Source organism: Nannospalax galili, unplaced genomic scaffold (assembly GCF_000622305.1).
Source record: "Nannospalax galili isolate Female #2095 unplaced genomic scaffold, S.galili_v1.0 scaffold1119, whole genome shotgun sequence".
Lineage (NCBI taxonomy): Eukaryota > Metazoa > Chordata > Mammalia > Rodentia > Spalacidae > Nannospalax > Nannospalax galili.
This window is the reverse complement of record NW_008343597.1, coordinates 162,830-190,657: the sequence shown is the minus strand read 5'-3', so window position 1 is coordinate 190,657 and position 27,828 is coordinate 162,830. Positions and strand designations below refer to the sequence as shown.

At 50.5% G+C, this 27,828-nt stretch overlaps 1 protein-coding gene and 1 long non-coding RNA gene across 2 annotated transcripts; one reads left to right on the top strand and one right to left on the bottom strand.

Annotated features, from left to right (window-relative positions):
• Positions 1-149: 149 nt before the first annotated feature.
• On the bottom strand, positions 150-1,755 carry LOC115071512. Its single transcript, XR_003850592.1, has 2 exons — positions 1,665-1,755; positions 150-444 (listed from the first exon to the last, which is right to left on the bottom strand). It is a non-coding gene; the product is annotated as an uncharacterized LOC115071512 (long non-coding RNA).
• On the top strand, positions 1,643-21,847 carry Nynrin (NYN domain and retroviral integrase containing). Its single transcript, XM_008839789.3, has 10 exons — positions 1,643-1,748; positions 1,893-2,106; positions 9,947-10,605; positions 10,684-11,572; positions 12,184-12,704; positions 13,486-13,616; positions 13,741-13,837; positions 15,382-15,483; positions 15,689-15,790; positions 17,201-21,847. Exons 2-10 carry the CDS (start codon positions 1,909-1,911, stop codon positions 20,049-20,051), a joined length of 5,550 nt encoding a protein of 1,849 aa, XP_008838011.1. The 5' UTR covers positions 1,643-1,748; positions 1,893-1,908; the 3' UTR covers positions 20,052-21,847.
• The last annotated feature ends 5,981 nt before the right edge of the window (positions 21,848-27,828 follow it).

Below are 27,828 nucleotides of genomic sequence, written 5' to 3'. Positions count from 1 at the left end.
TGGAGTTAGGACAATTGTTAGCCACCATGTGGGTGCTGGGAATCGAACTCAGGTCCTCTGCAAGAGCAGTCAGTGGTCTTCACCACTGAGCCATTCCTTCAGCCCCTATTATCCTAATATTTTTCAGCCTAGGCAATAGAGACACAGAGTTTAAGTAATTTGCTTTCTTTTATCCATTTATGAAGCATCTGCTCCTAAACTTGGGGTCTTCCTGCTCTCCACACACCCTCTTTGAATTTAGCATTAAACCTTGAGAACATCCACTGGGCTTGGGATCCACAGTTGGAAAAGGGCAAAAAGAATTATGCACTCATTCACGGGGGTGGGGAGAAGGTTGTGCAGTTGTGGCCTTGCTAGGGGAAACCGAAGCACAACTCTCATTCCCCTTGGAGTGTTCTACTTCAGTGTCCTGCCTCGGCCTCCTGAATGCTGGAACTGCCATACCTGCCAGCAAGAAGGCACAATTAGAGGTGGTAAGGGTGGGGAAAGGCAGGGCTCACCCTGAGGACCTATGACTTCAAGGCCTTTCAAGGCCCCTTAAGGCCCCTGAGAGGGGCAGGTTGGGGAGCCAGCCAGAGCAACACAGATTGCACAGATCACCTTTTCCTTTTCTGGATTCCGATCTAGGGAAAAGAATGAAAGGTGGGTGGGGCTTGACTGGCAAAGTCCAGTCTAGACTAGAAGTAGCTTGATGTTCAGTTGAAATCAGCTGCCCTTTGTCTCCAGGGGCATACTTGTGCCTGTCAAACTGTGACTTGGTTTGGAAAGTAAGTTCCCTGGAGGCTCCCAATGCAGACCCTGCCTTCTATCAGGCCCCTTCAGGCTACAAGGCTGTATAAGGTGTGCTTTGTGCTGAGGGTGCCTCAGGGCAGAAAGGGTTTCTAAGGTGGCCCCAGCCCAGGGCTAGTCTTGGACCACTGATGCCAAAGGCTGGCTGTGGCTGAGGGTGGATGGAGACTTGGGAGGTTATGTTACCAACCAGACCCTCCCTCTCACCGGCCCCTCACAACCTAACTCACTCCTGCTGGAAAAGGGCTCTCATAAACAACTCAAGTCTGGAAACTGGCAGCCAGTTCCCCCTTGCCGCTCCAGCGCTGGGGGGCTTCAGCAGGGTCTGGGCTGCGGGCCAGTCCCACGCTATCCTCAGACTTGAGTCGGGGGGCAGGAGTCAGTGCTGTTACCCTTTCCTTCCTGCTTGGTCTCCAGCCCAGAGTTTCTTCAAGCTCCAGCCTCCCTGGGCTCTCCACCCTGTTCTCCCTTAACCCTTTCCTCTAGCGAAAGAGGTGGCTGAGGTCCCTGTTCTCCAGGGGAGCTTAGGAAAAGCTGCGGGCAGGAGGGAGCTCTTCTTTCCTCCCCTTCCTTCCACCAGGGAAGGGGGAACTGGAAGGAAATTAACTTTGACTCCTGGGTTCTGGCTCTGGGCACAAAACTTGGGTGGAGGGCAGAGGCTTCCAGGACCCTCTCAGCCCGTCCTCCCCCTGCCCCCCTGCCGCCGGGTCTCCTCCCCCTTCCTCTCCCTTCGCTCGGCGCCCCTTTAAGCGACCCTGCAGACGGAGCGAGTTTATCCAAGGGGGCCTGGCTGAGTGGTGGAGGGGGAAGGGGAGGGGGGACGGGGCGGAGGAAGGGCGGCAGGAGCCCGGCCGGTCCCACCCCCAGCTACAAACCCAGGCAGGAAGAGCTCGTCGCGGGAGCAGCCTCGGAAAGAGACGGAGCTGGAGATCGGGAGGGCGGGTGCCAAGCTGCGGCGGGTGGGTCGCGATCCTGCAGGAAGGAGGCAGTGGCGGGGGGAGGGGGTGCGCCTCAGGGAGGAGGGGCGTGGCCTAGGCTGCTGGGGTCGGGGGCTGGGCGCCTCCACGCTGGGACCCGGGTGACACTTGTCTCCCGTTTTCCAGGGGCGAGAGGGTAGCCATGCTCTTGTCGGGGGGTAGACCCCCGGCGCAGGAATGGTTCATGGTGCAGACAAAATCGAAGCCCCGGGTGCACCGGCAGCGGCTGCAAGTGCAGCGCATCTTCAGGGTCAAGCTGAATGCCTTCCAGAGCCGTCCCGACACCCCCTACTTCTGGCTGCAGCTGGAGGGGCCCCGGGAGAACACGGGCAAGGCCAAGGTAAACACTTCTCCCCACTCCTAGCCGTCCCTTCTAGCCAGATCCCTGTCTCCCACTCCTGAGGAGACAGTGGTCCCAGAGGTCCCCAACTTGGATTCTGCAGTTTGGCCTTCAGGTACTGGGCCTTCCTTCCACACCTCTGGATCTACAGCCCTGGCTCCTTCCGTCTGGTTTCTTCTTTCTCTTCTGCCCCACCCGTCTCTTGCGTGTCACTTCTGTCTCTCAAGTGCACAGTGGAGAACCTCCACTGTGTGTGCCTCTCTCACGAGCCTTCTCTGGTCAGGCCTCAGCATTCAGAGCCCTGACTTAATATCTGTGGATGAATTTGGGGCTCTGCATTTCTGAGGCCTCTGCAACATGCATCTTTTTTTCTCCCTAAGACTCTGGAAGGCGCCATCCTTCTGCCTGTTTGAATACTGGACTGTGTGTGTGTGCATGTGTGTGTGTGTGCGTGTGTGTGTGTGTGTGTGTGTGGTGTGTCCAGTACTAGGACTGGGAGGAGAGAGCAAGGGCCTCCCTAAGTCCTCAGGGTTGGTGGGGGTTGAACCAGAACCCAGGACCCTGCCCCTTATTCGTTCAGCTCTCAAGCAGTCTTTCACAGAGGCTTGGGGTGTCATCTGCTCTGGAAGGCCCTAGCCTTGGGATGCCAGGAAATCTGGGAGGAGGACTGCTGGCTGTGAGATGAAAGGGCCTGCTGTGTGGGGCTGGACGTGTGGGGCCAGGTTACAGCCGGGGTCTCTTGCACTCAGCTGGCTTTTCTCACCAGCTTCCCGATGGTTCTCCCCTCTGGTTCTCAGCCTTACCCAGGTCTTCCCCTTCCTTCCGATTCTCTTATCTTTTCTTGTAGGAATTCTCTGGACTCCTGCCTTAGACCACTTTCCCTCAGACATACTTGTCTGCAGCTGGGGCTTTACCAGTATCGCAACTGGCCAGAGACCAGAGCAGGAGGTCAGGGAAATTCCTCCCTTAGCCCTTCCAGTGAGCTGCTGTATCTAGTTTTCCAGTTCTAACCGAAGTGCTGGGGGCAGGGAGTGGTGTCTGCTCAGAGAACAGATGTACAGGAGGCCCCTGGTTTCAGAGGTTAGGGTAGGGTAGGCTGACAAGAGTCTTTGGGGTTCTTTAGGTTTTGTATAGAGAAGCACCTTCCTTCCTAACTTTCTTCCTTCTTTCTTCTTTCTTGTGATGGGGACTGAGCCTTGTGCTGCACCGTGCTACCACCGAGCCACATCCCCTGCCCCCTGAGTAGTGCTGTTTGAGATGCCTTACTCCTCGAGGAGCCCTACTTCCGTGTTTCTTGCTTAATCCCAGGTCAGCTTTTTCCAGCTTCTCAATTCCGGCTTCTATGGTTGCCTCTTTGGGCATGGCTCTTCACACCCCAAGACTCTTACTCCAAGTCCTGCCAAATGAACCCAGTGGCTTTGTCCATTCCCTCTTCCACCCCCCCTTCTCTTGGAGAGAGGCATTGCTGAAAGAGGGAACATAGTTTGTAGGGATTCTGAGTAACTCCCTCTCTTATTACAGAAATGAACAGAAAGCAGAAGTTGGGGTTGGGGGTGGGCAGGAGAACAGGGGTGTGAGGAGAATAAAGTTTTGTTTCAGGGGTTAAGAGGTCTGGATTTGATACTGACATGCTGTCACCAAATTATGACCCAGATAGAGAGTGTGACAAGAGTTTGAGGTGGGGCCGGCTATTTTCCAAAGGGGAGACCTGGGTCAAATAATTGCCTCCTCTTGAGCCCTGGTCTTTGTCTGCAGAACAATACAATAGTACTCTTCTCGTGTAAGAGTTGTGAGGGTCAGCTGAAATAATTTGTGCTCAAATACATTTGCAAAATGTAGAGCACTATGAGGGACAGAAGTTAGGTGGATTCATTTATTTATTTATATTATTTATTTATTTTTGGTCTTTTTGAGACAGGGTCTCCCGTAGCCACAGCTGGCCTAGACTCCTTATAGAGACGAGGCTGGCCTCAAACTCACAGAGATCTGCCTGCCTCTACCTCCTGAGTGCTGGGATTAAAAGCCAGGGCCACCACACCCAACAGGTGTTGTTATTAAATAGCTGTATAATGGCTTGGTTGTCAGATGGAAGTTGGCCTGTCCTTGTATAACTGAGCTAGCCTTTTTGTCTCTTCTCCCAGTGTTGGGGAACGTTTTCCATGTAGAGGCGATGTGGCTGACTCCATTTCCAGCTGTAGGGATATTGGCTTCTGCATTTTGACAGTAACCTTCTGTACATAGGCCAGCTGGCATAGAGAATTTATGAAAAGTAGAGGTTGCTAGAGAGATGGAGGGATGGGTCTGGGATGGCTTGTTTTGGTTTGAGTGGAAGAGAGATACAGGAAGATACAGGCTCACTTAAAGAAAGGCATGGCTGTGTTTTTATATTACCTGTACTTGATTTTCCTGGAAAAAATCTCTGTTAAATGCAAGTGCCTTTAGGGTCTTCTGTAGTGGTAGGATTTAGAAAATATCAAAGATGTTGCTATATATCCTATCCCCAGGCAGCAAAACAAACTCTGGGGATGGGACATTGGCTTCTCTGAGTAAAATCAGCAAGTGAAGAGGGGAGTTGGTTAATTGTTCAAAAAGCCCAGGGATAAGCCCTGCTCCCGTTCTGCATGCCTTGGCAACTGTGTGAGAATGGGTTGGGTGGGTAGCAGAGAGGAGAGGTGGCATGTGTGCCTCGTTTGTTTTGGGAGATGATGGACAGAGGTGGTGGTGGAGCCCAAACACAGTGGCAGTGGGAGTGGCTTCTGGGCTTGGGTTCTGGAGCTCTGGCGTGGTTGTCAGACGGCACTTGGCCTTTCCTTGATACACAGTGCATAGAACCAGGGAAATTGATTGTGGTCAGGAGTGTGCTGACTTGGCTCTTACTGACCCATTGTTAAAAATTTAGGAACGTTGGAGCTGGAGCGATGGCTCAGTAGTTAAGAGCACTGGCTGCTCTTGCAGAGGACCCAGATTTGATTCCCAGCACCCACATGGTGGCTGACAACCATCCCTAACTTAACTCCAGTTCCAAGGAAATCCAACACCTTCTGACCTCTGTGGGCATTGTATGACAGGGGCTCACTTACACACATGCAGGCAATACACTCATTCACTAAAATAAAAATAAAACACTTAAAAAATTAGGAACGTTGCATGCTAGTGGAGGGATATTTATAGCCATGGTGGGAATATTTACACCATAGAAATTGGCAAAAGTAAATAAGGGTTGTACTCCTCCCCCATGAACTGATTATGAAATGTTTACCCGCATACCAAGTGTGTTGTAAACACTTAATCTCTCTTTTTTGTTTTCTTTTATCAAGTAATATACATTTTAAAAGTCTAATAATTTTTTAAAAGTTCACGAAGATAACGATCCTTCCCTGTCTTTCTTCAGTAACCCTTCTTCGTAGACATTTGCACTGACATTCATGAATCTCCACATTTCCAAAACACTGTGCAGATACTATCATCTTTTGATCAATTTTAGATGTTCTCTTATTTCTTCCTATTACTCCACGTGAGGACTTAGCACTCCTACGCCCTCCTCCCAAAGTTCTGTTAAGCCTGTGTTTAGTTTTTGCTTCATTATGCCTGTGCACATGTCATTCATGTATGAAGTGCACTAGGATTTTGGTTTCTTTTTACTTTTATGGTTTAATTGATGTTAAAAATTTCTTTTCAATTTGCTTGTTTTTCTTTGCACATATTGCTAATTCTTATACCTCTGCTAGTGTCTCAGTAAAATTTTCTACCTAAGGTAAGTAAATTATAAAAGGGAGGGGACTGGAGCGATGGGTCAGTGGTTAAGAGAACTGGCTGCTCTTGCAGAGGACCCAGGTTCAGTTCCCACACCCAAATGGTGGCTCACAACCAACCATAATTCCAGTTCCAAGGGATTTGACACCCCCTTCTGGCTTCTGTAGGCATCGCACACACATGGTGCACTTACATACATGCGTACAAAGAACTCATACACATAGAATAAAAATTAAAAGCAAATAAAAATAAAAGGGTTTATTTGGTCATTTGTCAGAGGTCAGGCCACTGTCACTTTTTGTTTGCTGTTTTGGGCCTGTGATGCTACAACATGATGTAGTGGAAACACATAGCAGAGGGGGTTGTACAGCATGTGATAGTGGGAGCATGTAGCAGAGGGGGTGGTACAGCATGTGATAGTGGGAGCACGTAGCAGAGGGGGTGGTACAACATGTCATAGTGGGAGCACGTAGCAGAGGGGGTGGTACAGCATGTGATAGTGGGAGCACGTAGCAGAGGGGGTGGTACAGCATGTCATAGTGGGAGCATGTAGCAGAGGGGTGGTACAGCATGTCATAGTGGGAGCACGTAGCAGAGGGGGTGGTACAGCATGTCCTAGTGGGAGCACGTAGCAGAGGGGGTGGTACAGCATGTCGTAGTGGGAGCACGTAGCAGAGGAGGTCCTCTCATTTCATGGTGGCTGTCAAACAAAGACATGAAAGCACTGGGATCCTTCCTGAGTGTCCACTGAAGGGCATGCCCCGGTGACCTATTGTTCCAGTAGACCCCATCTTTCAGAGATTCCACCATCTCCCAGTAGCATCCAGCTGAGGGCCTTTGGAGGACATTCCAGATCCAAACTCAAACAGTCAGTCTATGTGAGTAGGTGCTTTCTTGGTTCCATATTTTCCCTGGTAGATATTCCTCTTTTTGTGGTCAGTTACTTTGTAGGTCAACAACCTGCCGTGTTGAGACTTCAGCATACTATTCTCCTGGGCATACAGTTGCCTTTTTCTTTGTTATATTCTTTCTCTTTCTTGGATTGATGGAGCTCATCTATCAGTAGTTTCCTTCCCTCCCTTCTTCTCCCCCCCCCCTCCGCTGCCTCCACCGTCTCTTTGATAGGGTCTTGCTATGTAGGTGTAGTTCAGGCTAGACTCAAGCTGGTGTCTGACTCCCAATTTTCCTGCCTCAGTCTCCTGAGTAATTGGGATTACAGATGTGTGCCAAACAACTGGTTCCTGTCAGTCGTTCATCAAGTTAAAAAGATGGTGTCCTGGCAAAGGAAATGCAGAAGATTAACCTGCTTGTTTACTGAGTCATACTCAGTCTGAACTATTTGCCTTCAATGATGATAGCTGTAGTCAGTGGTCAATGACAGATGTTGAATAGATGAATGAATTCTAAGATTTCTCTTCATCTTGGAGATTGTTTTACTCTTATGTTGGATCTCTTTTCATGGTTTTCTTCCTTGTTTTGCTGGAAAATTGCTATGCAGTGGTGCTATGGTTTGAGTGTCCCCACTGAAGCTCATATTAAAATTTAATTGCTATTATAAGAGTACGAAGAGATATGCTGGGTGTGGTGATGCATGTCTTTGATCCCAGCACTTGGGAGGCAGAGGCAGGTGGATCTCTGTGAGTTCAAGGCCAGCCTGGTCTACTTAGCAAGTTTCGGGGCAGCTGGGGCTACAGGGACACTCCGTGTGCGATAGGGAGATTGAGAGAGAGAGAGAGAGAGAGAGAGAGAGAGAGAGAGAGAGAGGGCCCTGTGCTAACAATCATTCATAACTCCAGTTCCAGGGGACCTGACACCTTCTTCTGACCTCTCTGGGCACTGCATGACACAGGTGCACTTGCACACATGCAGGCAATACACTCACACACAAAAAATAATAAATAGAAACCCTTTAAAAAGAGATAATGGTCTTCTTTTTCTTTTTCTTTTCTTTCTTTCTTTTTTTTTTTTTTTTTTTTTTTTTTTTTTTGAGACAAGGTCTCCCTGTAGCCCCAGCTGGCCTGGATCTCACTATGTAGATTAGGCTGGCCTCAACTCACACAGCTCCTCCTGCCTCTGTCTCCCTAGTGCTAGGATTAAAGGTGTGCGCCACCATGCCCAGCTGAGATAATGGCTTTTAAGAGGTGGGTTATTCATCATGATATGGGTTTAAGTTTGGGCCCCTCCTACCTGTGTCGTTGTCTTGCATACCTGAGCAATGATGCTCTGGACTGATGCTGGTGTCATGTGCCTTCTCAGCCTCTAAACCATGAGCCAAATAAAATTCAGTTCAATGTAAATGACCCAATATGTGATACTCTGTTATGACAGCAGAAAATAGATTAAGTGCTTTCCTAAACATTTTTTTTTCCAGGGCTTGTGTTCTACCACTGAGTAGCATGTCTAGCCCCTATTTCCTAGGTGCAAAGATGTGTTGTAATCTGCACATCTAGGTTGCATATCTGAAGGTCATTTGATTGGTAGTTTGGCTGGTATTGAGTGATGAAGGGGGAATGATTTTTTTGAGACAGGCTCTTTCATTGACCACAGAACTCGCCAGCAAGCCCTGGGATCCTCCTGTCCTGTAGGTGCCAGGGATCTGAACTCAGGTCCTCATGCTTGTACAGTAAGCATTTCATCCACTGATCCATCTCCCCAGCCCCGTTAAGATCTTTTTAAAGAAAGAGAAAAACTCCCTAGTGTGCCTCTTCAACTTTAAGATCTTATTTTCTTGTCATCGGAATGTGGGGAACAGGGGCTGAAAGACATTTGTTAAGGTGAGAGTTCTCTGCACCTGGCCAGATTTATTCTTGCTTGCTTTGGGTAGGAGAGGTTGGGATGCCCATCCGATTCTGTGCTGGTTGGTTTTGACTTGTTGAAAGGAGCCACCTCTGGGAAGGAGGTAAGCACAAGCATGTTCAGGGAAACATGTCCTGCATACCGAGTAGAGCCACTGATGTACTCTTCAAGATGGCTGCTAGAGATACAAAGTGCAATGTGTGTCTTTTAGTGGTACTGTCAGGAGAAAGGCTGATTGTCACAGATACGGATGTGGAAGGATGTGAGAGTGAACTCAGTCCACTTGGGCTGATACTTTAAGAGGGAGTGCTCCCAGGCTTACCTTGGTACGTGGAAGAAGCCAGCCTCTCTCGGGCTCTCTCCCTGCAAACATGAGAGCTTGGTTAGCCGGAGAGCCAGAGGCCTCCCTTCTGGTTAGACACAATGTATGTCTGTGGGGTGTTCCCCTGGACACTGGCCCAGCAACTTATCTTCTCTACTGGGTAACAGTTACCATGGTAACAAGCACCAGTTATGCTGGAGACCTTCTGGAGGGGATTAAGCCAGAATCTCACAGGATTACTGGAAGTCACTTTGCAGTTAGCCAGAGAGGTAGAAAGAACTCTGCTTTTAGTCAGGTAGACGTGGGCTGTAGGTTTGGTACAGACACTATTGAGCTGTATGTACTTGAGCAAACTTAGAAGTCTGCAGAATGGAAACAGCTTGTGCCAGGCACCACCCTAAGCACTTCTGATGTATTATTAGCTCCCTGATGCTTCAAGTAGCTTGATGAGGCAGGAAATGCCATTATTTCCAATTTACAGATGAGGAGGCATAGGTTGGAAGAGGGAATTAATAACTTGCCCCAGGCTGCCCAAGTTCCTGGCACATGGCTAGTACTTAGCATGGTGGCCCCTACCCCTTAGCTACCACCCAGTTCTGGAATGCCAAGGGAGTACTGGGCCCAAGAGTACCCAGCTTAACCTGCCATGTTATAGGTGAAGAGACTGATGGAAGTCCTGAGAAGGTGACAGATTTTTCCAAAATCCTAAAGAGGCCAAGTTGGAACTAGCACAAAGTCCCTTGACTCCAAACCTATATCTTTTCTCTTCTTTCCTCCAGGGTCTCTCCTCCATTGTCAGTATTCCCTGGAAAAAGGGGACAGGGACAGGAAGAGACTAGTTGGCCCTGGTGGAGTCAGTCATCAATGGGAGGCATGAACTTAGCAAGGGGCTGGCCTTTAACATAAAGAGGACAGAGCTGGGGCAGGCCACTAAGACTGGTTTTCTTTTGTTCTTTCCTCCGTGCCCAGGAGTATCTGAAAGGCCTGTGCAGCCCAGAGCTGTGGAAGGAGGTCCGATATCCACCGATCCTGCACTGCGCCTTCCTTGGGGCCCAGGGCTTGTTCCTAGACTGCCTCTGCTGGAGCACTCTGGCCTACTTGGTGCCTGGTCCCCCTGGTTCCCTGATGGTGGGTGGGCTGACTGAGTCGTTCACCATGACCCAGAACTGGCTAGAGGAGCTGGTGGCAAGGCTGCGCTGGGGCCCTGCACCTCTGCTCACCCCCCGGGGGGTTTGGGAGGCCGAGGTGACTCGGGCCTTTGGGGCCCTGGTGTGGATCCGTGGTGACCAGTACGCAGGAGACCTGTTGCAGCTGCCCCCAGCTGTCCAGGAGCTTTTGCTCAGTCTGGTGCGGGATGCTGCCGGCAAGGAAGACATCATAGAGTGGCTTGGCCACTTTGGCATCTCTGATGCCTGCTCCAACCCCGAGGTGCTGGTCTGCCCTCCCCAGCAACAAAAAGAAGGCTCAGACATAGTGACTCTAGGCGAAAACCCTGGACCCTTCCCAGAGATAGGAACCTTCCAGATTGGGGATTCAGAAAATTCAAAGACATTAACAAGCCTGGGAGCGACTGGGTCCCTGATCCCAGCCCAGAGCACTCAGCAGGAGACAGCATGCCAGCTGGCAAGGTAAGTTCTAGAGAGTTCTGGCTTCTCTGACCCTCCCCTGGTTCCCCTACCTTTTCAATAAACTTGGGCTTCCTCCAGGGTCCGTTCCAACAACCAACGTGATACGGACAGTGATCGAGAGGAAGGGCCCATCGTGCAAGCCACCAGCAACCAGGACTCTGCAAACCACACTCAAGCCCTGTTGCAGCAAAGGCAGGTACAGAGGATGGAAGATCGACTCTCTTTCCAAACGCCAGTGTCAGCCCTTGGTGTGTGTCCATCCTGGAAGGCCTGGGCCTCTGGGCCAACCTTTGGGCCCTTGTGGCCAGGGACTATTGCTGCAACTTTCTGGAAAATCAACGAACTGCATTCTCTCCACCTGGCCTGGCTCCTCTCCCAGGCTTGCTTCAATTTCCCCTTCTGGCAGAGGCCCCTGGGCCCCATTCAGCTGAAGCTGCCAGGGCAGAATCCTTTGCCCTTAAACCTGGAGTGGAAACAGAAGGAGCTGGCTCCTTTGCCCAGCATAGAAAGCCCAGCTTGTAGGCCAGAGGGGAAGCTGGGAGCAGAGAAAGCCCTAGAGAATTGCCCAAGGTCAGAAGGACCCCCAAAAGTCATGAGTTTATTGGTGGTCCCAAGGAATTGTGGTATAAAAGACAAGGTTAGCCCCAGACTTCCACAAGTAGGTCCATCTTTGACTTCTACACCCCAACTACAAGCTGGAGTTGAGCAGGGAGCACAAAGAAGTACGCTGTCAGATTGCAAAGGGCTGAAAAAGCAGGCCTCTGCGGCACCATCTGCAGAGCCTCGGAAACCCACAGCTCAAGGGAGGCCAGTGGCTCAAGGGGGGGTGATGGCCCAGTCAATACCTGAAGCTCAAACAGAGCCTGAAACTCTTAAAATGCCCATGGCCGCAGTAGAGCCCATAGCTGAAGGGCTGTCTGCAGCTCCCAAAGTGCCCTCAGGTCCAGCAAAACCAGCAGCTCCTGTGGTGTCCACAGCTCAAAAATCAGCTCTGAGTCAGCTTGGATTGGCATCGGCAGCTCACGGGGTACCCAGGACACCTCCAACTCCTACAACTCAGAAAATGCCTTCAGTGAGAACACCTGAGGGAACTCAGACTCCCAAAGCTCCAACGGGACCTGCAGCTAAAACAGGGTCTGCAGCTCCCCAGACATCTGCAACCCCCAAAGCACCTGCAGCTCCCCAGATACCTTTGACCCCCAAATCACCTGCATCTCCCCAGACACCTGTAACCCCCAAATCACCTGTAGCTCCCCAGATACCTGCGACCCCCAAATCACCAGCTCCCCAGACACCTGTGACCCCCAAACCACCTGCAGCTCCCCAGACACCTGTGACCCCCAAACCACCTGCAGCTCCCCAGACACATGTGACCTCCAAACCACCTGCAGCTCCCCAGACACCTGAGACCCCCAAACCACCTGCAGCTCCCCAAACACCTGTGACCCCCCCAAATCTCCAGCTCCCCAGACACCTGTGACCCCCAAACCACCTGCAGCTCCCCAGACACCTGAGACCCCCAAACCACCTGCAGCTCCCCAGACACCTGTGACCCCCAAATCACCCTCAGCCCCCCAGACACCTGTGACCCCCAAAGCACCCGCAGCCCCCCAGACACCTGTGACCCCCAAAGCACCTACAGCTCCCCAGACACCTGTGACCCCCAAAGCACCCGCAGCCCCCCAGACACCTGCGACCCCCAAAGCACCTACAGCCTCGAAAATCTCCAGAGCTTCCGGAACATCTGCAGCCCAGAAGATGTCTAAAGTTGCAGGGCCAACCTTGGATGTAGCAAAACTTCTGAGTGAGGTCCAGGCTTCATCAAAGAGTAGAGCAGCCTTGCCAAAGGGTCAAGGGAAGGCTGGAAGGCAGGGTCCTCAGTCCAGCAGCACCTTGGCCTCCAGCAGTAAGCACCCATTTCTGAAGGAGGGGATCCTTGGGGCCTGGGATGGGGCTCCGAGGCAGGAGAATAGCACAGTGACCAGCTTCCAGAGGTACCATGAGGCCTTGAATACACCCTTCGAGTTGAACTTGTCAGGCGAGCCCGGGAACCCGGGGCTGCGGAGAGTGGTCATTGATGGCAGCAGTGTGGCCATGGTGTGAGTAGACATGGGCTAGGGATGCTGGGGAGCTGGGCAGGCATTCCTTCCTGACTTCCACATAGGTGAAAGAAGATGGAGGGAAGCGGCACGTTGAGTGGCCACTGCATAGCAGATAGTGTGCATGACACTCTCACAGTAGCCCTGTCGTGTTTCTGTTCTCAGGTAGATGCCCATGGTCTGTGAGTCAGCTAGAGGTTTGCTTGGCCTTTGGGTTCAGATTCATCTGCTGCAAAGCCGATGCTCTCCCCGGGCCAGCTTTTAAACCTTTAGCCCAATTAGGAAGACCCAGCCCAGAGCCTGCCAGAAGCTTTTCGTGACCACACCCGCCCTTGTCCATGTTCGGTGCTTACTAGTAGAGGCATTAGCACAGAGACATGCAGGACTGCTTCATCTGTCACGTGGTAAAGTAGTTGTCTGTGCTGAACATGCTCTTAGCACCCGGTAGGTGGTTAGGGATTTTTGTTTTGTTTTTAAGTTTTAAATTGAGTTCTTTGAGACCAGACACTGCCTTTCTTCTTGTCTTGTCCTCGGTGTCACTGCACATACATGCACACACAGAGTCTGGAAGTTCCCTGCTTCCAGTGGTTGCTCACAGAGCACATGGATGTCCTTGGAGATGGACGGGAAGGAAGAGGGTGTTGCTGGCGTCTTTAGTCCTGAAGCTGCAACTTGGGCCTCGCCTGCTTGTGCCACAGGGCTAAGGGTGGAGATGGTAAAGTGAGGCTTGGGGCTGTTCCGCCTGCTTCAGGAAGATACTCCCCCACTTCCACCATCACAGGCACGGGCTCCAACACTTCTTCTCCTGCCGAGGCATTGCCATGGCAGTGCAGTATTTCTGGAATCGGGGACACCGAGAGGTCACTGTGTTTGTACCCACTTGGCAGCTGAAGAAGAACCGGCGGGTGAGAGGTGAGATGCCCACTGCCACCCAGTCCTTCCAGTGTCACCAGGGGTTTCTTCTGCCTGTTCTTCCACCACCTCACTGTGGCTTTTCCCAGTACCCTCTGACCATCTGTCTTCTTTTTACCTCCAGAGAGCCACTTTCTGACCAAGCTCCACTCATTCAAGATGCTTTCAATCACCCCCTCCCAGCTGGAGAATGGCAGGAAGATCACCACTTATGATTACAGGTGTGCTGCTGCTCCCCAGGGGCTCAGGGTGGTCCTGGTTGGGGCAGAGTCCCACCCCATCTTCCCTGGGAAAATGGAGATAAATGTGTCAGGGGGTCATATCTGAGAGGAGAGGGTGGGGCACAAGTGAGGGGGGGAGCTGAGGGTTGGCTTCTCAAGCCAAGGTCACTGGCATCTTTGGTACTTGCTTCCCTGAGTTAACTGGCTTTCCTCCTCCATGGCCTATGGGCCCAAACCCATTGCATTGGACTGCTTGAGCTTTGCGCTGCGAGCATCAGAAGTATCCTATGCTTTTGGGTGCCACCTTGGGTTAAAGTTAATGCCTTAAGGAATGCCTTCAGTTTTTTCCTCCCCCAAGTTCTGGTGCTGGGAGGAGGTATGCATGTGATTCTATGTAGATGGATCCCCCGGCAAGGCTCTAGAAAATGGAGTTAAATTGACCTTGTCTGCCTGAACCCTGAATGCCTCTTGGCTTGTCAGTTCTCAGCACCCACTGAGCATGGCTGTAGTACAAGTGTGCCTAGGGGAGTCTGTGTCCCTGCCTCTACTGGGGCAAGGAAATAAGGCCCTGCCATAGTTACTGGTCCTAGGCCAGATGCTCAGCAGACAGTTCTTGGCTACACTTAGGCATCTCCCAGACTGGATAGGGAGAAATTCTCTTTCTTCCCCACACTCCCCAAGACCTGGAATCCACCCAGCCTTTGGGCCTGTGAAGGGCTTGGCAGGGTCACTCAAGCATCCCACCTTTCAGAGATGGCTGTGGGTTAGCTCTTCAAGTACTCTAAATTCAGGCCTGGATTTGAGGGAAGATGTCTTTTCTGCAGAAGGCCCCTCTGCTGGGCACTTGTGGAACAGCGTGTGAAAATCCCAGGGGCTACAGGTAGCTTTCTTTTCCTAGCCACAGCTCTCCTTAGAAGGAAGGGGATCCTTAGAAAAGTGGTTTATATGACTACGTATATGTGAATGTACATCCTGACATGAATATGAGGACTGTACCTTGGAGAATATTGTGTGCTGACAGGCACTGAATTAGATACTTAAATGCATTAAAAGTATCACCTCAGGCCAGACACTGTGGCACCTACCTTTGATCCCAGCACTAAGAAGACTGGGAGATCTCTATAAGGTAGAGACCAGCCTGGTCCAGGTAGTGAGTTCCAGGCCAACTGGGGCTACAGGGAGACCTGTCTCTAAAAACAAAAACAAAGCAAAAAGGTATCACTTCAGCTTAATCTTTACAGCAATGTGGAGTGGATAGTTTATGTGACCCAGTGACTGAATTCTGTGTTGTGTATGCCTGTGTGTATGAAAGGGGTATGGACTTGTATACACAGTTGAGGTCTGTGGATCCATGTCCACCCTCTGGGGCCTACTGAGATCTCAGAGGCCACATGGAGGAGAGGATGTGCTGCGGGCCCTGGCTTGATGACAAAGGGCAGAGATTTTATCGACTCATCTCGCTGTGGAGCTCTAGTTCATCTTCTAGAGTCAGAAAGTGAGAGGGCAAGTTACTGGGTGGTTAGTGGTTTCCTTTTCCCTTGCAGGTTCATGGTAAAGCTGGCGGAGGAGACAGATGGAGTAATCGTCACTAATGAGCAGATTCATATCCTAATGAATAATTCCAAGAAACTGATGGTGAAGGATCGGTGAGGCATTTCTAAGGGCTCGAGCTACGGCTTCCTAATAATCAGGCAGAATGTGGCAGGGAAGATGTTGGGGACTTAGAGTAGGGCTCACTAATACCTTCTAGGAAATGGGTGTCTCAGACCCTGTGGAAGCACCAGGCAGCAACAGGCCCGGGCCAAATCAAGGACTGACCTATGACCTTGCCCTTTTCTCCTGTGGGTCCAGCCTGCTGCCCTTCACCTTTGCTGGGAATCTCTTCATGGTACCAGATGACCCCCTGGGCCGTGATGGCCCCACCTTGGATGAATTTCTGAGGAAACCAAACAGGTAATAATAGGTCAGGCCTCCCCTACCTCCCAGATCCTCCTGGGAGTACTTCCACCTCATATTGGTGCTGCTATCTATTTACATTGCTTTCAATATCTTTACAAACATGCATTAAGATACACTTCCATGACTTGCATTTGTGCTTAACATTTTATTATTGTTTTTAGATATATGCCATGCAAATTCATGTAGAGCCCTTGAGCAGCCATGCAGTATTCCATTATGTGGGTATCCACCCAGCAGGTGTGTCTGCTCTCTGGCTGGGCCATTGGGCCATTTCTACTTTATGCTGCTGCTGTGATATACCAGCAAGTAGCCTCGCTCTCAGTTCACCGTGTCCACAAGAGCTGTGTCTACAGTATATGCTGTCATGTCAATTGTCTCCTTTGATCCTCACAACTTTGAGTTAGAGGTAAATGACACTTCATAGATGAGGAATCTGAGGTTTAAGTGACTTTTCGAAGGTCACGCTGGCCGAACTGGTTTGTAGTAACTCAGCCTCTGGCCTTTCCATGATCCGAACCACTTTTGGTGCCCACCTTCTGTTGTCCTGGGCCAGCAGGGCATCTTGGTTGGGACCTCGGGACAGGCTACTGGTTCCTGATCCAGGTTCCCTAGTTCCATTTCACCAGTTTGTGGGGATGAGACTGAGGCTTGACTGCTGTGTGTCAGGTTTTCCTTCTTGTGTTGACCTTCCCCTGGAGTGTTTGTCCTGGGGTCAGAGTACAAGTTGCCACTCATCCTCTATCAAACCATCCACTCAAAACTAGTTTAAATGTGGCTTGGTCACTGTCTTCGTTTTGTTTCCTGTTGTTGTGATAAAACACCCTGACAAAGCAAGTTCTGGGAGAAAGAGTTTATTTTGGGCCCACGATTCCAGGTGGGGAAGTCGCAGCAGCAGGAGCTTGAGAGCTAGTCCTCTCATGGATGTAGTCAGAAGAGAGAAACAGATGCGTGCATGCTAGGGCTCAGCTCACTTTCTCCATTTTATGCAACCCAGAATCCTCTGCCTAGGGAATGATGCCACCCACAGTGGATGGGTCTTTCCACTTCAGTGAAATCAAGATAATCCCCCATAGACATGCCCAGAGGCCAACCTGATCTAGACAGTCCCTCACTGAGATTCCCTTCACACATGATTCTAGAGTGTCAAGTTGACAGGTAAAACTGGCCATCATAGTCAGTGATGTTTTGGTTTGACAAACCTTCCAAGGACAGGAGAGTCCTTGTTGAAATTCTGTGGAATGGGGAGAGCAAGTATTTGTGAGCTAGGGCCTGACTGACCCATGCCAGGTAGGAGGGGCACTTAGAAATGGAGTGAGGCTCTGAGGGGCAACTCTATGTGGCTTTCACTTTGGATGACCTGTGGGGGTGTGCCTGTCTCCTCTCCTTTTACCTGTTTTGGTATAGGTTGGATATGGATATTGGAAATTTCTTGAAGGTGTGGAAGACCCTTCCTCCCAAATCAGCCAGGATCTCAGAGTTGAGTGATGATGCTGACCCTGAGTCTTTGATGGATCTACAGAATGTGGAAGAAGTCGAGGAGGAGAGGGAGAAAAGCCTGGAAGAGGAGCCGTGGGAGGAGCCAGGCTTGCCAAAGCTGGCTGAGGAACATGACCTTGACTCTTGCCTGGCGTCACTGTTTGGAGCCAAGTGCCCTTCCTTTTCTGAGGAAATCCTCCGATGCCTCAGCCTCCATGACCCCTCCGAGGGGGCTTTAGACATTGACCTCCTACCAGGGGTATCCTCTCCTTACATGGATGACCCCTGGGATGGGAAGGCTCCTTGCCAGCAGGTTCTTGCCCAGCTGGCCCAGCTGACTATCCCCAGCAACTTCACCGCACTCTCCTTCTTCGTGGGCTTTATGGATTCCCACCGGGATGTTATTCCTGACTATGAAGTCCTTGTGGGCCCCCTGCACAGCCTTCTCAAGCAGAAGCCAGACTGGCAGTGGGAACGGGAACATGAGAAGGCCTTCCTGGCCCTGAAGCGAGCCCTGGTGTCTGTCCTCTGCCTGTCAACTCCCAATTCCCAGCTGCCGTTTCACTTAGAGGTGACTGTCAGCCAAGTGGCACTAACGGCCATCCTCCACCAGGAGCACTCAGGAAGGAAGCACCCCATTGCTTATACCTCGAAGCCCCTCCTCCCCGATGAGGACAGTGAGGGCCCCCAGTCAGGCGGGGATAGCCCCTACGCTGTGGCTTGGGCCCTCAAACATTTTTCCCGCTGCATCGGAGATAGCCCTGTGGTCCTAGGCCTTTCCTATGCCTCCCGGACCACTGTGGACTCTGAGGCACTGGAAAGCTGTAGTGTTTCCAAAGCGTGGTTGATTCGATGGTCTCTCTTGGTACAGGACAAAGGCAAGAGGGACCTGGAATTGACCCTTCTGCAGGGCCTGCTGGGGGAAAACCAGCTGCTGACACCTGCTTCCTCCATGCCGCGTTTCTTTCAGGTTCTGCCTCCTTTTTCTGACCTGTCCAGTTTTGTCTGCATCCACATGTCTGGCTATTGCTTCTACAGCGAGGATGAGTGGTGTGCTGGCTTTGGTCTCTATGTCCTGTCTCCCACCAGCCCCCCTGTCTCCCTTTCCTTCTCCTGCTCCCCTCCCACTCCCACCTATGCCCATCTGGCAGCTGTGGCCTGTGGCCTGGAGCGCTTTGGTCAGTCCCACCTCCCAGTGGTTTTCCTTACCCACTGCACCTGGATCTTCAGCCTCCTCTGGGAGCTCCTGCCCCTCTGGAAAGCCCGGGGTTTCCTCTCTGCTGATGGGGCTTCACTACCTCACCCCAGCTTGCTCTCTTACATTCTATCTCTCACCTCTAGCTCTTCCTCCCTTCCCTTTATCTTCCGAACCTCTTATCGGGGCTCTCTGTTTGCTGTGACAGTGGATAATCTAGCCAAGCAGGGTGCCCAAGGGGGTGGGCAGTGGTGGAATTTGCCTAAGGATGTGCCAGTTCCAGTAGTAACTCCCTGTCCTAAGGGCAGGAAGCCCAACTTGCTGGCCTTACAGCTGAGTGACAGCACCTTGGCTGATATCATTGGCAAACTAAAGGCAGGGCAGAAATTAACTGGCTCTTCCCCTTTCAGTTCTGCCTTTAACTCACTTAGCCTTGACAAAGAAAGTGGCCTCCTTATGTTCAAGGGAGAAAAAAAACCTAGGGTCTGGGTAGTTCCAAGGCAACTCCGGAGAGATCTGATTTTCTCTGTGCATGACATCCCCTTTGGAGGCCACCAGAGGCCAGAGGAGACCTACAGGAAGTTGCGGCTGCTGGGCTGGTGGCCTGGGATGCAGGAGCATGTGAAAGACTACTGCAGGAGCTGCTTGTTTTGCATCCCCCGGAACCTCGTAGGCAGTGAGTTAAAGGTTATCGAGTCCCCGTGGCCGCTCAGGTCAACTGCTCCCTGGGCAAATCTTCAGATCGAGGTGGTAGGTCCAGTCACAGTAAGTGAGGAGGGCCATAAGCATGTGCTCATTGTGGCTGACCCCAACACCCGCTGGGTGGAGGCTTTCCCTCTGAAGCTCTATACGCACATGGCTGTGGCCCAGGTGCTGCTGCAGCATGTGTTTGCAAGATGGGGTGTTCCCGTGAGGCTGGAGGCAGCCCAGGGCCCCCAGTTTGCCCGACATGTCCTGGTGAGCTGTGGGCTAGCCCTAGGAGCCCAGGTGGCCACATTAAGTAGGGACCTCCAGTTCCCTTGTCTGATGAGCTCAGACGCCTACTGGGAATTCAAGAGGGCCCTGAAGGAGTTTATCTTCCTGCACGGTAAGAAGTGGGCGGCTTCACTGCCCTTGCTGCACCTGGCTTTTAGGGCCTCTTTCACAGAGGCCACACCATGCCAGGTCCTGACTGGGGGTGAGGTGAGGCTGCCAGAGCCCTTGTGGTGGGAGATGAGCAGTGCTAACATTGAAGGGCTCAAGATGGATGTGTTCTTGCTGCAGCTGATTCGGGAGCTGCTGGAGCTCCACTGGAGGGTGGCTGAAAAGGCAAGTGAAAAGGCGCAGAACAGGCGTCTCAAGCGGGAGAGTCAGGAGAAGGAGTGGAACGTGGGGGACCAGGTCCTCTTGTTGTCCCTCCCCAGGAATGGCAGCAGTGCCAAATGGGTGGGTCCTTTTTATATTGGGGACCGGTTGAGCCTATCGCTCTATAGGGTGTGGGGCTTCCCGACCCCAGAGAAGTTGGGGTGTGTCTATCCTAGCAGTCTGATGAAGACCTTTGCCAAGAGTGGCACACCCCTGTCCCTCAAGGTCTTGGAGCAATGAACTAGAGCAGTGGGAAAACTACTGTCCCAGAGGTCCTGGGTTGCTGCTGCTAGGCTACCCCTGTTGCAAATGTGCTCTCAGCTCTTTGGGGGCCCTCACTGTGCCTTTTGTGGAGAAGTTACTTCATGAAGCTTTGCTGAATTGCCTTGACTTAAGGATGTTGTCTTTATGGAAATATCCCCAGCTTGGGGTATTAGGAGAATTTGCCAAAGGTTGTTATAGATGACTCAGGCAGTTTCACACTGGGGAGTAGAAAGTCCCCTTTCTAAAAGTAGGCCGGACTCAGAGCCATTTTCTGCAAATGCCCCCCTCTGCCTTCACACACGTACAGGTGTGTGGTGGTGTGCGCACTTCCCCTCCCCCATATCTTATACCTGCTGTCTTAACCATTAAATATGTGGCTTTTTGGACCTCACAATTGGAACCACAGTTGTGGTTCTCTCCCAAACAGAAACCTCAAATTTGGGTGCTCCCCTGCCAACTGTGCATTTGGGGGACCTTTGCCCTTGGAGTTTTCACTGGCGCAGATCCGTTTCAGTAGTGGGAGTCAGAGGCCCCCCATTCTCATGGTCAGCTTCCTTGGCCAGGCTCTGCCTTCTCAGCTGTCAAGGAAGTATTGTAGAGTATCTTGTGCCTTGAGGACAGTGGCTCTGGGTGGAGGTGACCTGTCATAAGCCACCTACCCACATGTCAGCACGGGAAAGGGAGGGGTGGAGGGGGATGACTTGGGCTACCTCATTTGATTCCAGCCAATGGAGATGATTCTTGACCCGTGCTGTGACGGTGTTCACGTCACAGGAATCAAAGACCTTGATGCTAAGTGTGGAGTCTCTACTGGAGCTGCTTCTACTAGGACAAGGGGCGTCCACACTCTGCTTCAAGGGGCAGGGGTGTGTATGACACGGCTGGTTTGCACACAGCCAAGTGCTGGGTGGCTTTACCTCGTACCCCTCACCCCCTCTCAGTCCCCACAGCTGTCCCTTTTACCTGCACTCTACCTGCCTCCTTAGACTCTATGGATCATGTAACGGCTCTGTCCTTATCACCCCCAGTCCTCTGGATCTGCCTTCTGTGTAGAGCGCCCTCAGAGCCAGCTGCGTGGGTGCGAGTACTTCTACGCGGCCTTCTGAATTTTTGCTCAGCCAAACAGCCGTCTGCAGAGGAGGGGCCGCACCGTACCCCTCTGGCTTTGTCTCCAAATACCTTCACTTCTTTGAAGCTGAGCCAGTTTTCTGGCCTAGCACTGGTTGCCAAAACACTTGACATTGCAGAGCACTACAGCCAGAGAACTTGTCACCAAGTCCAACTTGCTTGTTTCATAGTGGGGAAAGAGGACCAGAAATGGAAAATTACCTGACCAACGTCATAAAGCTAGTTGGTGGCTGGGGCCAGGATGAAGCTTCCTGATTCCGAGTTCACCATGAAAAGGGTCTGGCGACAGGTTCAAGCAAGAGAATCCCTCGAAATTCTATACTTACATTCCCTTTGACCCCCCATTTCCCAACTTGTGTAGACAGACTACTGGGTATTGTTCTTCGTCCAGTTCCAGTTGGTAGCCTTGCCCAGGAGTGAAGGCTGGGGCTAGCTGGGAAGCCGAAGGGTTTGCTGTGGGGATTTTGGCAGGTATGCTGCTTTCTCACCCTTGCTTTTTCTCTCCTCCTCCAGTGTATATCTAACCTCCCTCTCCCACCCCAGCTGTACTCATTGACCCTCTTCCTGTTAACTGCAGTTTTGATCCTATAGCTTTCAAGTGATTCTTTTTCATTTTATTTTTCAATAAATCGATTGAAATGGAACCAATGTTCAATCCTTTTCTTTGTTTCAACTTCAGAATTGGGGGATAAGGAGAGTAGGGAAGCCATGAGGTGTGGCTGTTGTACCTCCCGGGCAGTGTACAGACTTCAAGGGTAGTGCTTTTCCAGATCACCTGTTCAAGCTCTTAGTGTGCACATGTGGAGGCTGGAGTGCAGAGGGTGGCATGCTTATGCTCCAGGGCTGACTCGCCCCAGTGCTGGGACGAGAGCCCAGGCTGGTGCTCTTCCAGGCCAGGTCCTGGAGGTGGCAGGGTAGAGGTGAAGATAAAAGGTACTTGGCTGGTGAGAATGGCATTAGTGCTGAGCCCTCTAACATGGACGGCCCCTAAACCAAATAGGACATGTATGTCATCTGTTTCTTCAGGTCTCATCTTCCTCATCTGTACAATACAGGACAATAGTAATTCCTGGAATCTGGGATGATGTGAAGAGAATAATCTGTGTGAATGGGGTAGCATGCTGATGGGCGCTGAGCAAGTGTTCACCACATGCTAGTCAACGCTGCTCCTTTTTTGCACTTGGAGTCCTTACTCTCCCCCCTCAAACTCAGAGAGCTTCTTATTCCTGGTTAACCTTCCTGAACTCGGGCTTTGGCTTTTTGCTGCCTTTCCCACCTTCCCAGATTTCTGCTGGTGCTGGCACGGGTATGGAGTGGCGTGGCAAAGTATCAGTTCGCGTGTCACCACCATTTGTTTGACATTTAAAGTAAACCTACTATGTGTCAGGTTCTGTCTAGGTATGGAGCAGAAAGTAGGTAGTGTGACTGACGTGGTCTCTGCCCCACTGGAGTCCATAGTCAAGTGGAGGAGAAAGCCCACTGAACACAGTACAGTGTGATAAGAGGGACAGGAGGCATAAGAGCCCATGGCACAGGGTCCTGGACTCATAACCTGTGTGCCATTTAGAAAGGCCATCTCAGAGCCCCTTCTCCAAAAGCAATACCTCCACTCTTCATACAGGCCAGAGAGGAGAGATTCAATGCTAGAATGGAAGGCTGATTGGAAAGCTGGTCAGTCAAATCTCTTTACTTTCTATCCTAGATGGGTTGAAGCAATGATCAACTCTTACCTACACTGACTTTTAAGAATTTTCCTTGCTTCTGGGTGCTTTACAAGGTCTTTGCAGAGATTTGAGACTTCAGTATGTAGACTGTCCCTTCACCTAATGCAAACCATAGAGACCTCCTGTGCCAGTGTTAAAACACACATAAACATCTGTGAGTTTGGGACCACCTAGGCTTGCTGTACCATACTAAACCCTTGCATTTAGCATAAAAGTGAACATACGTGGAAGACAGAAACACTGTGAAAACAGGTAAAGGGTCATCAGAGCATGAAACAGCTCATCTGCTTTTGGAGATTGCCCAAGAATCCCTGGGATCCACATAGTCCTCCAACTGTTTACTAATTCATATATTAATACCTCATATGTATTTACTTGCCAGGCCCTCTTCTAAATGCTTTCCAAACCTGTGGGGGCAGACACAATATCTCCATTTTACAGACGAATAAGATGAGGTACAGAGAGGTGAAGTCACTCACTGAAGGTCATATGCAGCTAAATGGAAAGGCTGAGTCTGAATGCTTCTTCCTAGATGGCCTGGGGAAGTGTTATGCTTGCTACCTCTTATGTGAGCCTGTTTACTTTGTTGTTAGAGCTATTCCCCATCCCTTAACCTATGTCCTCTCCATCTTTTATTAGTTCATTATATAGTGTCAGTTAAGATTTCTCCATTTCTGGGCTGGAGAGATGGCTGAGCAATTAAGAGCACTGGCTGTTCTTGCCAAAGACCCGGGTTCAAATCCCAGCACCCACATGGCAGCTAACAACACTTCCAGGGAATCTGATGCCCTTTTCTGACCTCTGTGGGCACTGCATGACATGGGTACACTTATATACATGCAGGCCATAACACTCAAATACATAAAAATAAAAATAAATAAATAATGTTTAAAAAAGAATTTAAAAGATTTATCCATTTCAGTTTGGTCCAGATTAATAGGCTTCACAATCTAAAGCATGCTGATTTTCTCTGTTGGGTGCAAGAACAAGTTTCTTGGTTTTATTAAGTTTTGACTTCAATCTCATACTTTCTTTTTCTAAGGACTGTCATTTAAGAGGTGCAGTTTCTTAGGTCTTCACATTCTTGCAGATGATGAAAGATGAAGTGGTGGAGCCAGTGACAGCTGGATTATAAAACGTCTCACACAACATGTTAAGAATTACACATTCCGTTTCAAGGCCCACTGGGAGCTTTTAAAGGGCTTTAGGCAGCACAGTTCATTTAGTGAGAGCACTATTGCAATTCCCAAGGGAGAAAGTGCTGGAGATTTTGGAGAACTGGAGGCGGTGTGGGGGTTAGGGATGGTGGTTAGGAGGCTTCTATCCAAACTAGAGATTCCTTGGGCTAGGTGGATATGAACGACTGGCTGTGGTGGGTGAAAGTTCCAGGTACAAAGAGAACAAGGAAGGGAGAAAAGATTTAGTCAGTAAAGTCTGTAAGTTCATGTTTCAACAAGTTGACTCTAGATGGAATGTGTGAGTCTATTTAGAAGGAGCTACTTGTTCAGAAGGCATAAAAATGGGGAAATTGCCAGCACATGGCTGGACATTTGTTAAGACCAAAGAAATTCTGGGATAGAATCTTGAGAAGAACAACATTTAAGAAAGGACGAGCTAGGCATGGCGGTGCGCACCTGAAATCTGAGCAACACAGGAAGCTGAGGCAGGAGGACTGCTGAGTTAGGGGTCAGCCTAGGCTACAGAGTAAGACCCCTGCCTCAAAACAAAGAAAGAAAGAGAGAAGCGGTGGAAGAGTCTAAAAGAGGATCTGAGACACAGGTAGAGGGATGTAGGGGAAGCCCACCTAGAGTGCGACGGGTAGTTAGGAGGGCATGGACAATAGGGCCCAACTGTCCCAATGTTAGGGACAGCTTGTGGCAGGAGGATTAGGAGGTGTCTGGGGATACTAGTGACATGGAAGTGTGGGTGACTGGCTAGGGGAGTGTGGGTGGACCAGCGGAGGCTAGAGTTTACCAGTGACTAACAGGCAAGAAACTGATAGCCACAGACGTTTATAATACTTAGGCCTGAGAAGAGGTGAGTCAATGCCTAGCAGCCGCAAGGTGTTCACAGTTGAGGATGACCACCTGGGTCACAGCTGCTTCCTTACCTGACTTTTTTTTTTTTTAAATATGTTTTGTTTATTTATTTAATGTGTATGAATGTGTTGCCTGTATGTATGTAACTGCACCTGTGTTGTACAATGTCTGTGGAGGTCAGAAAAGGGTGTCAGATTGCCTGGAACTGGAGTCACAGGTGGTTTTAGCTGCCATATGGGTGCTGGGATTTGAATCCTGGTCTTCTGCAAGAGCAGCCAGTGCTCTTAACCCCTGAGTCATCTCTCCTACCCTCTTTTTTTTGGTCTTTTTGAGACACGGTCTCCCTGTAGCCCCAGCTGTCCTGGAACTCACTATGTAGACCAGGCTGCCCTTGAACTCACAGAGATCCGCCTGTCTCTGTCTCCCGAGTGCTGGGATTAAAGGCTTGTGCCACCATGCCCGGCTTCCTACCCTCTTTTTATCTTTAAATTTTTTTTCCAATTTATTTATTTATTTTTATTTAGAGTGTTTGCCTGCATGTATGTAAGTGCACCCGTGCCATGCAATGCTCAAGGAGGCCAGAGAGGGCATTGGATCTCCTGGAACTGGAGTTAGGGACAGTTGTTAGCTGCCATGTGGGTGCTGGGAACTTCAGGTCCTTTGGAAGAGCAGCCAGTGCTCTTAACTGCTGAGCCATCTCTCCTGCCTCCTCTTTTTCTCTTTTAGGTTTAAGAAACTCAAGTTCTTAAACCTAATCACTGAAGGGAAGGAGTAGAGGAGAGCAAAAAACTAGGCAATGCTCAGAGAGAAAATGGGGTCTATGGCTAGTGGATAGTCATCTTGACAGGTGGCAAAGTCAGCACTGACTGAAAGACACAGGAGGAGATGGGGAAGGCCCCGTGTGGGTCTGGTGAGGGCCTTCTGCCTGGTGTCTGCATCTCAGGGCACACTTGAGGCTATCTGCTGACAGTGGGGGGTGAGGAAGGTGGCACCAGATCTTGAAGATGACAACAGAATGCTGCAGTTGGATTCTGGGGAGGGGGAAGAGGGGAGCTGGTAATGTATTGCGGGGGCGGGTCTGCCCCGGCCCCCCCCCCCCCCCCCGGCCGTGGTGTGTGCGGGCACCCTGGGGTCTCTGTCACACCTGGCTAGCGCGCCTGGGCTCCTGGGCGCACTCACTCTGTGAGGGAGCTCGCCTGGGCTCCCGGGCGCACTCACTCTGGATGTGGCCCAGGGTCAGGTGTGCGTGCATTCTCCCGCGGTGGTTCTGGTCCCGCTGGCTAGCCGCTGCGAAGACTTCTCTGATGCTGGCTGTAGCTGATAGCTACACACTTCTCTAGAGCGGAGAGCTTCCTCTGCTACTAGAGTATTATCTAGTCGGGATCCCGCCTCTATTACACCCTTGTGCCCTTCCTCAGGATTGCGGAGTTCTGGCCAGTGAACTCCACAGGGAAGAGGCATGGAGAGAGTGCTGCTCTCCGGCGAGATCAGGTCTTGGGTAGTAAGACACAGGACTCAAGGCACTGCTTAGTCTGTGTTTACTGCTTTATTGTATCTCTGCTCCTTGCTGTCCAGCTCTCTGCTGATCCAGCTTTCTGGGGCCCAATCTCTGGGACTCAGTCTCTGACCCGATCTCCCACTATTAAGAGGAGACTAGCATATTTATATACCATGGGGGTAGTGGTAAAAGCTTTTAGATACTTTGTGAGATATTCTATTTACATGTGGAAGTGGGTTTCTGCTAGACTATTGTCTACCTGTAAAAATCACACACAGGAAGGCATGGTATGCATAGAGCCAAAGGCCATGTTTATGTCAAGGCATCTGTGGCGGCCACTTCAAAGGGAGAGACAGGAAAGATGCCAGAAAGCACCTTGCTATGAAAAGGAGCCCTCGCCACATTAGTCTGTGCTTACAGCTTTATTCTCTCTGGGACCCAATCTCTGGGACCCAGTCTCTGACCCAAAATCCCAAAATCCCAATATTAAGAGAAGGCTAGGATATTTTATACCATGGGGGTAGTGGTAAAAGCTTTGGCTGTTAGATGCTTTGTGAGACATTCTATTTACATGTGGAAGTGGATTTCTGCCAGACAGTTGTCTGCTAGGAAAATTACAAGAAGGCATGGTATCTTTTCAGAGCCAAAGGCCATGTTTATGTCAGGGCATTTGTGGCGGCCACTTCAAAGGGAGAGACAGGAAAGATGCCAGAAAGCACCTTGCTATGAAAAGGAGCCCGGGGCACATTCCCCGAGCTGCATGAGCTGTCCGGTGTGAAGGGGCTTCGACTTTTGCATAACAGAGGTCTCCCAACAGTAATGGACCAGAGAATGGCTTGATTACTGAGGACCAGGGATGGCTAGAGGCTGTGTGTTTAGATCCACACTGGATTCTCCAAATGTCAATTTCCTCTGTGGGAATTAGCTGCCAGGAAGAGAGCAGAGCAAAGGCACACAGTGTATTCTATTTTTAGGATCTCAAAGTCTTCGGAGCTGTGGTCTCTGGAGAGGAACACCCACTGCTACCTGGGCTTGACTGTTTAATCTGTGTATTTTATAAATCTACCTAAGCAAAAACAGAACACATAAACACTATTTCTAGAGCCAACAAATCAAGATTTATACATTTTACAAGTCAAATCACTTAAACATTGATTACAAATGTAATTAAATCCTCCTAGATATTTTAATGGAATTACAAGTCTAATATGTCAACTCCTCTAAAAGTTTCAAATGTTTTGATAAAGAAAACACATCCTTACAATGACTGCACAATTTTTGTGTGTGTGACAATAGTCTATGTAGTTCAGGCTAGCCTTTAACTCCTGAGCCTCCTGCTTCCACCTACCAAGTGCTAAAATTAT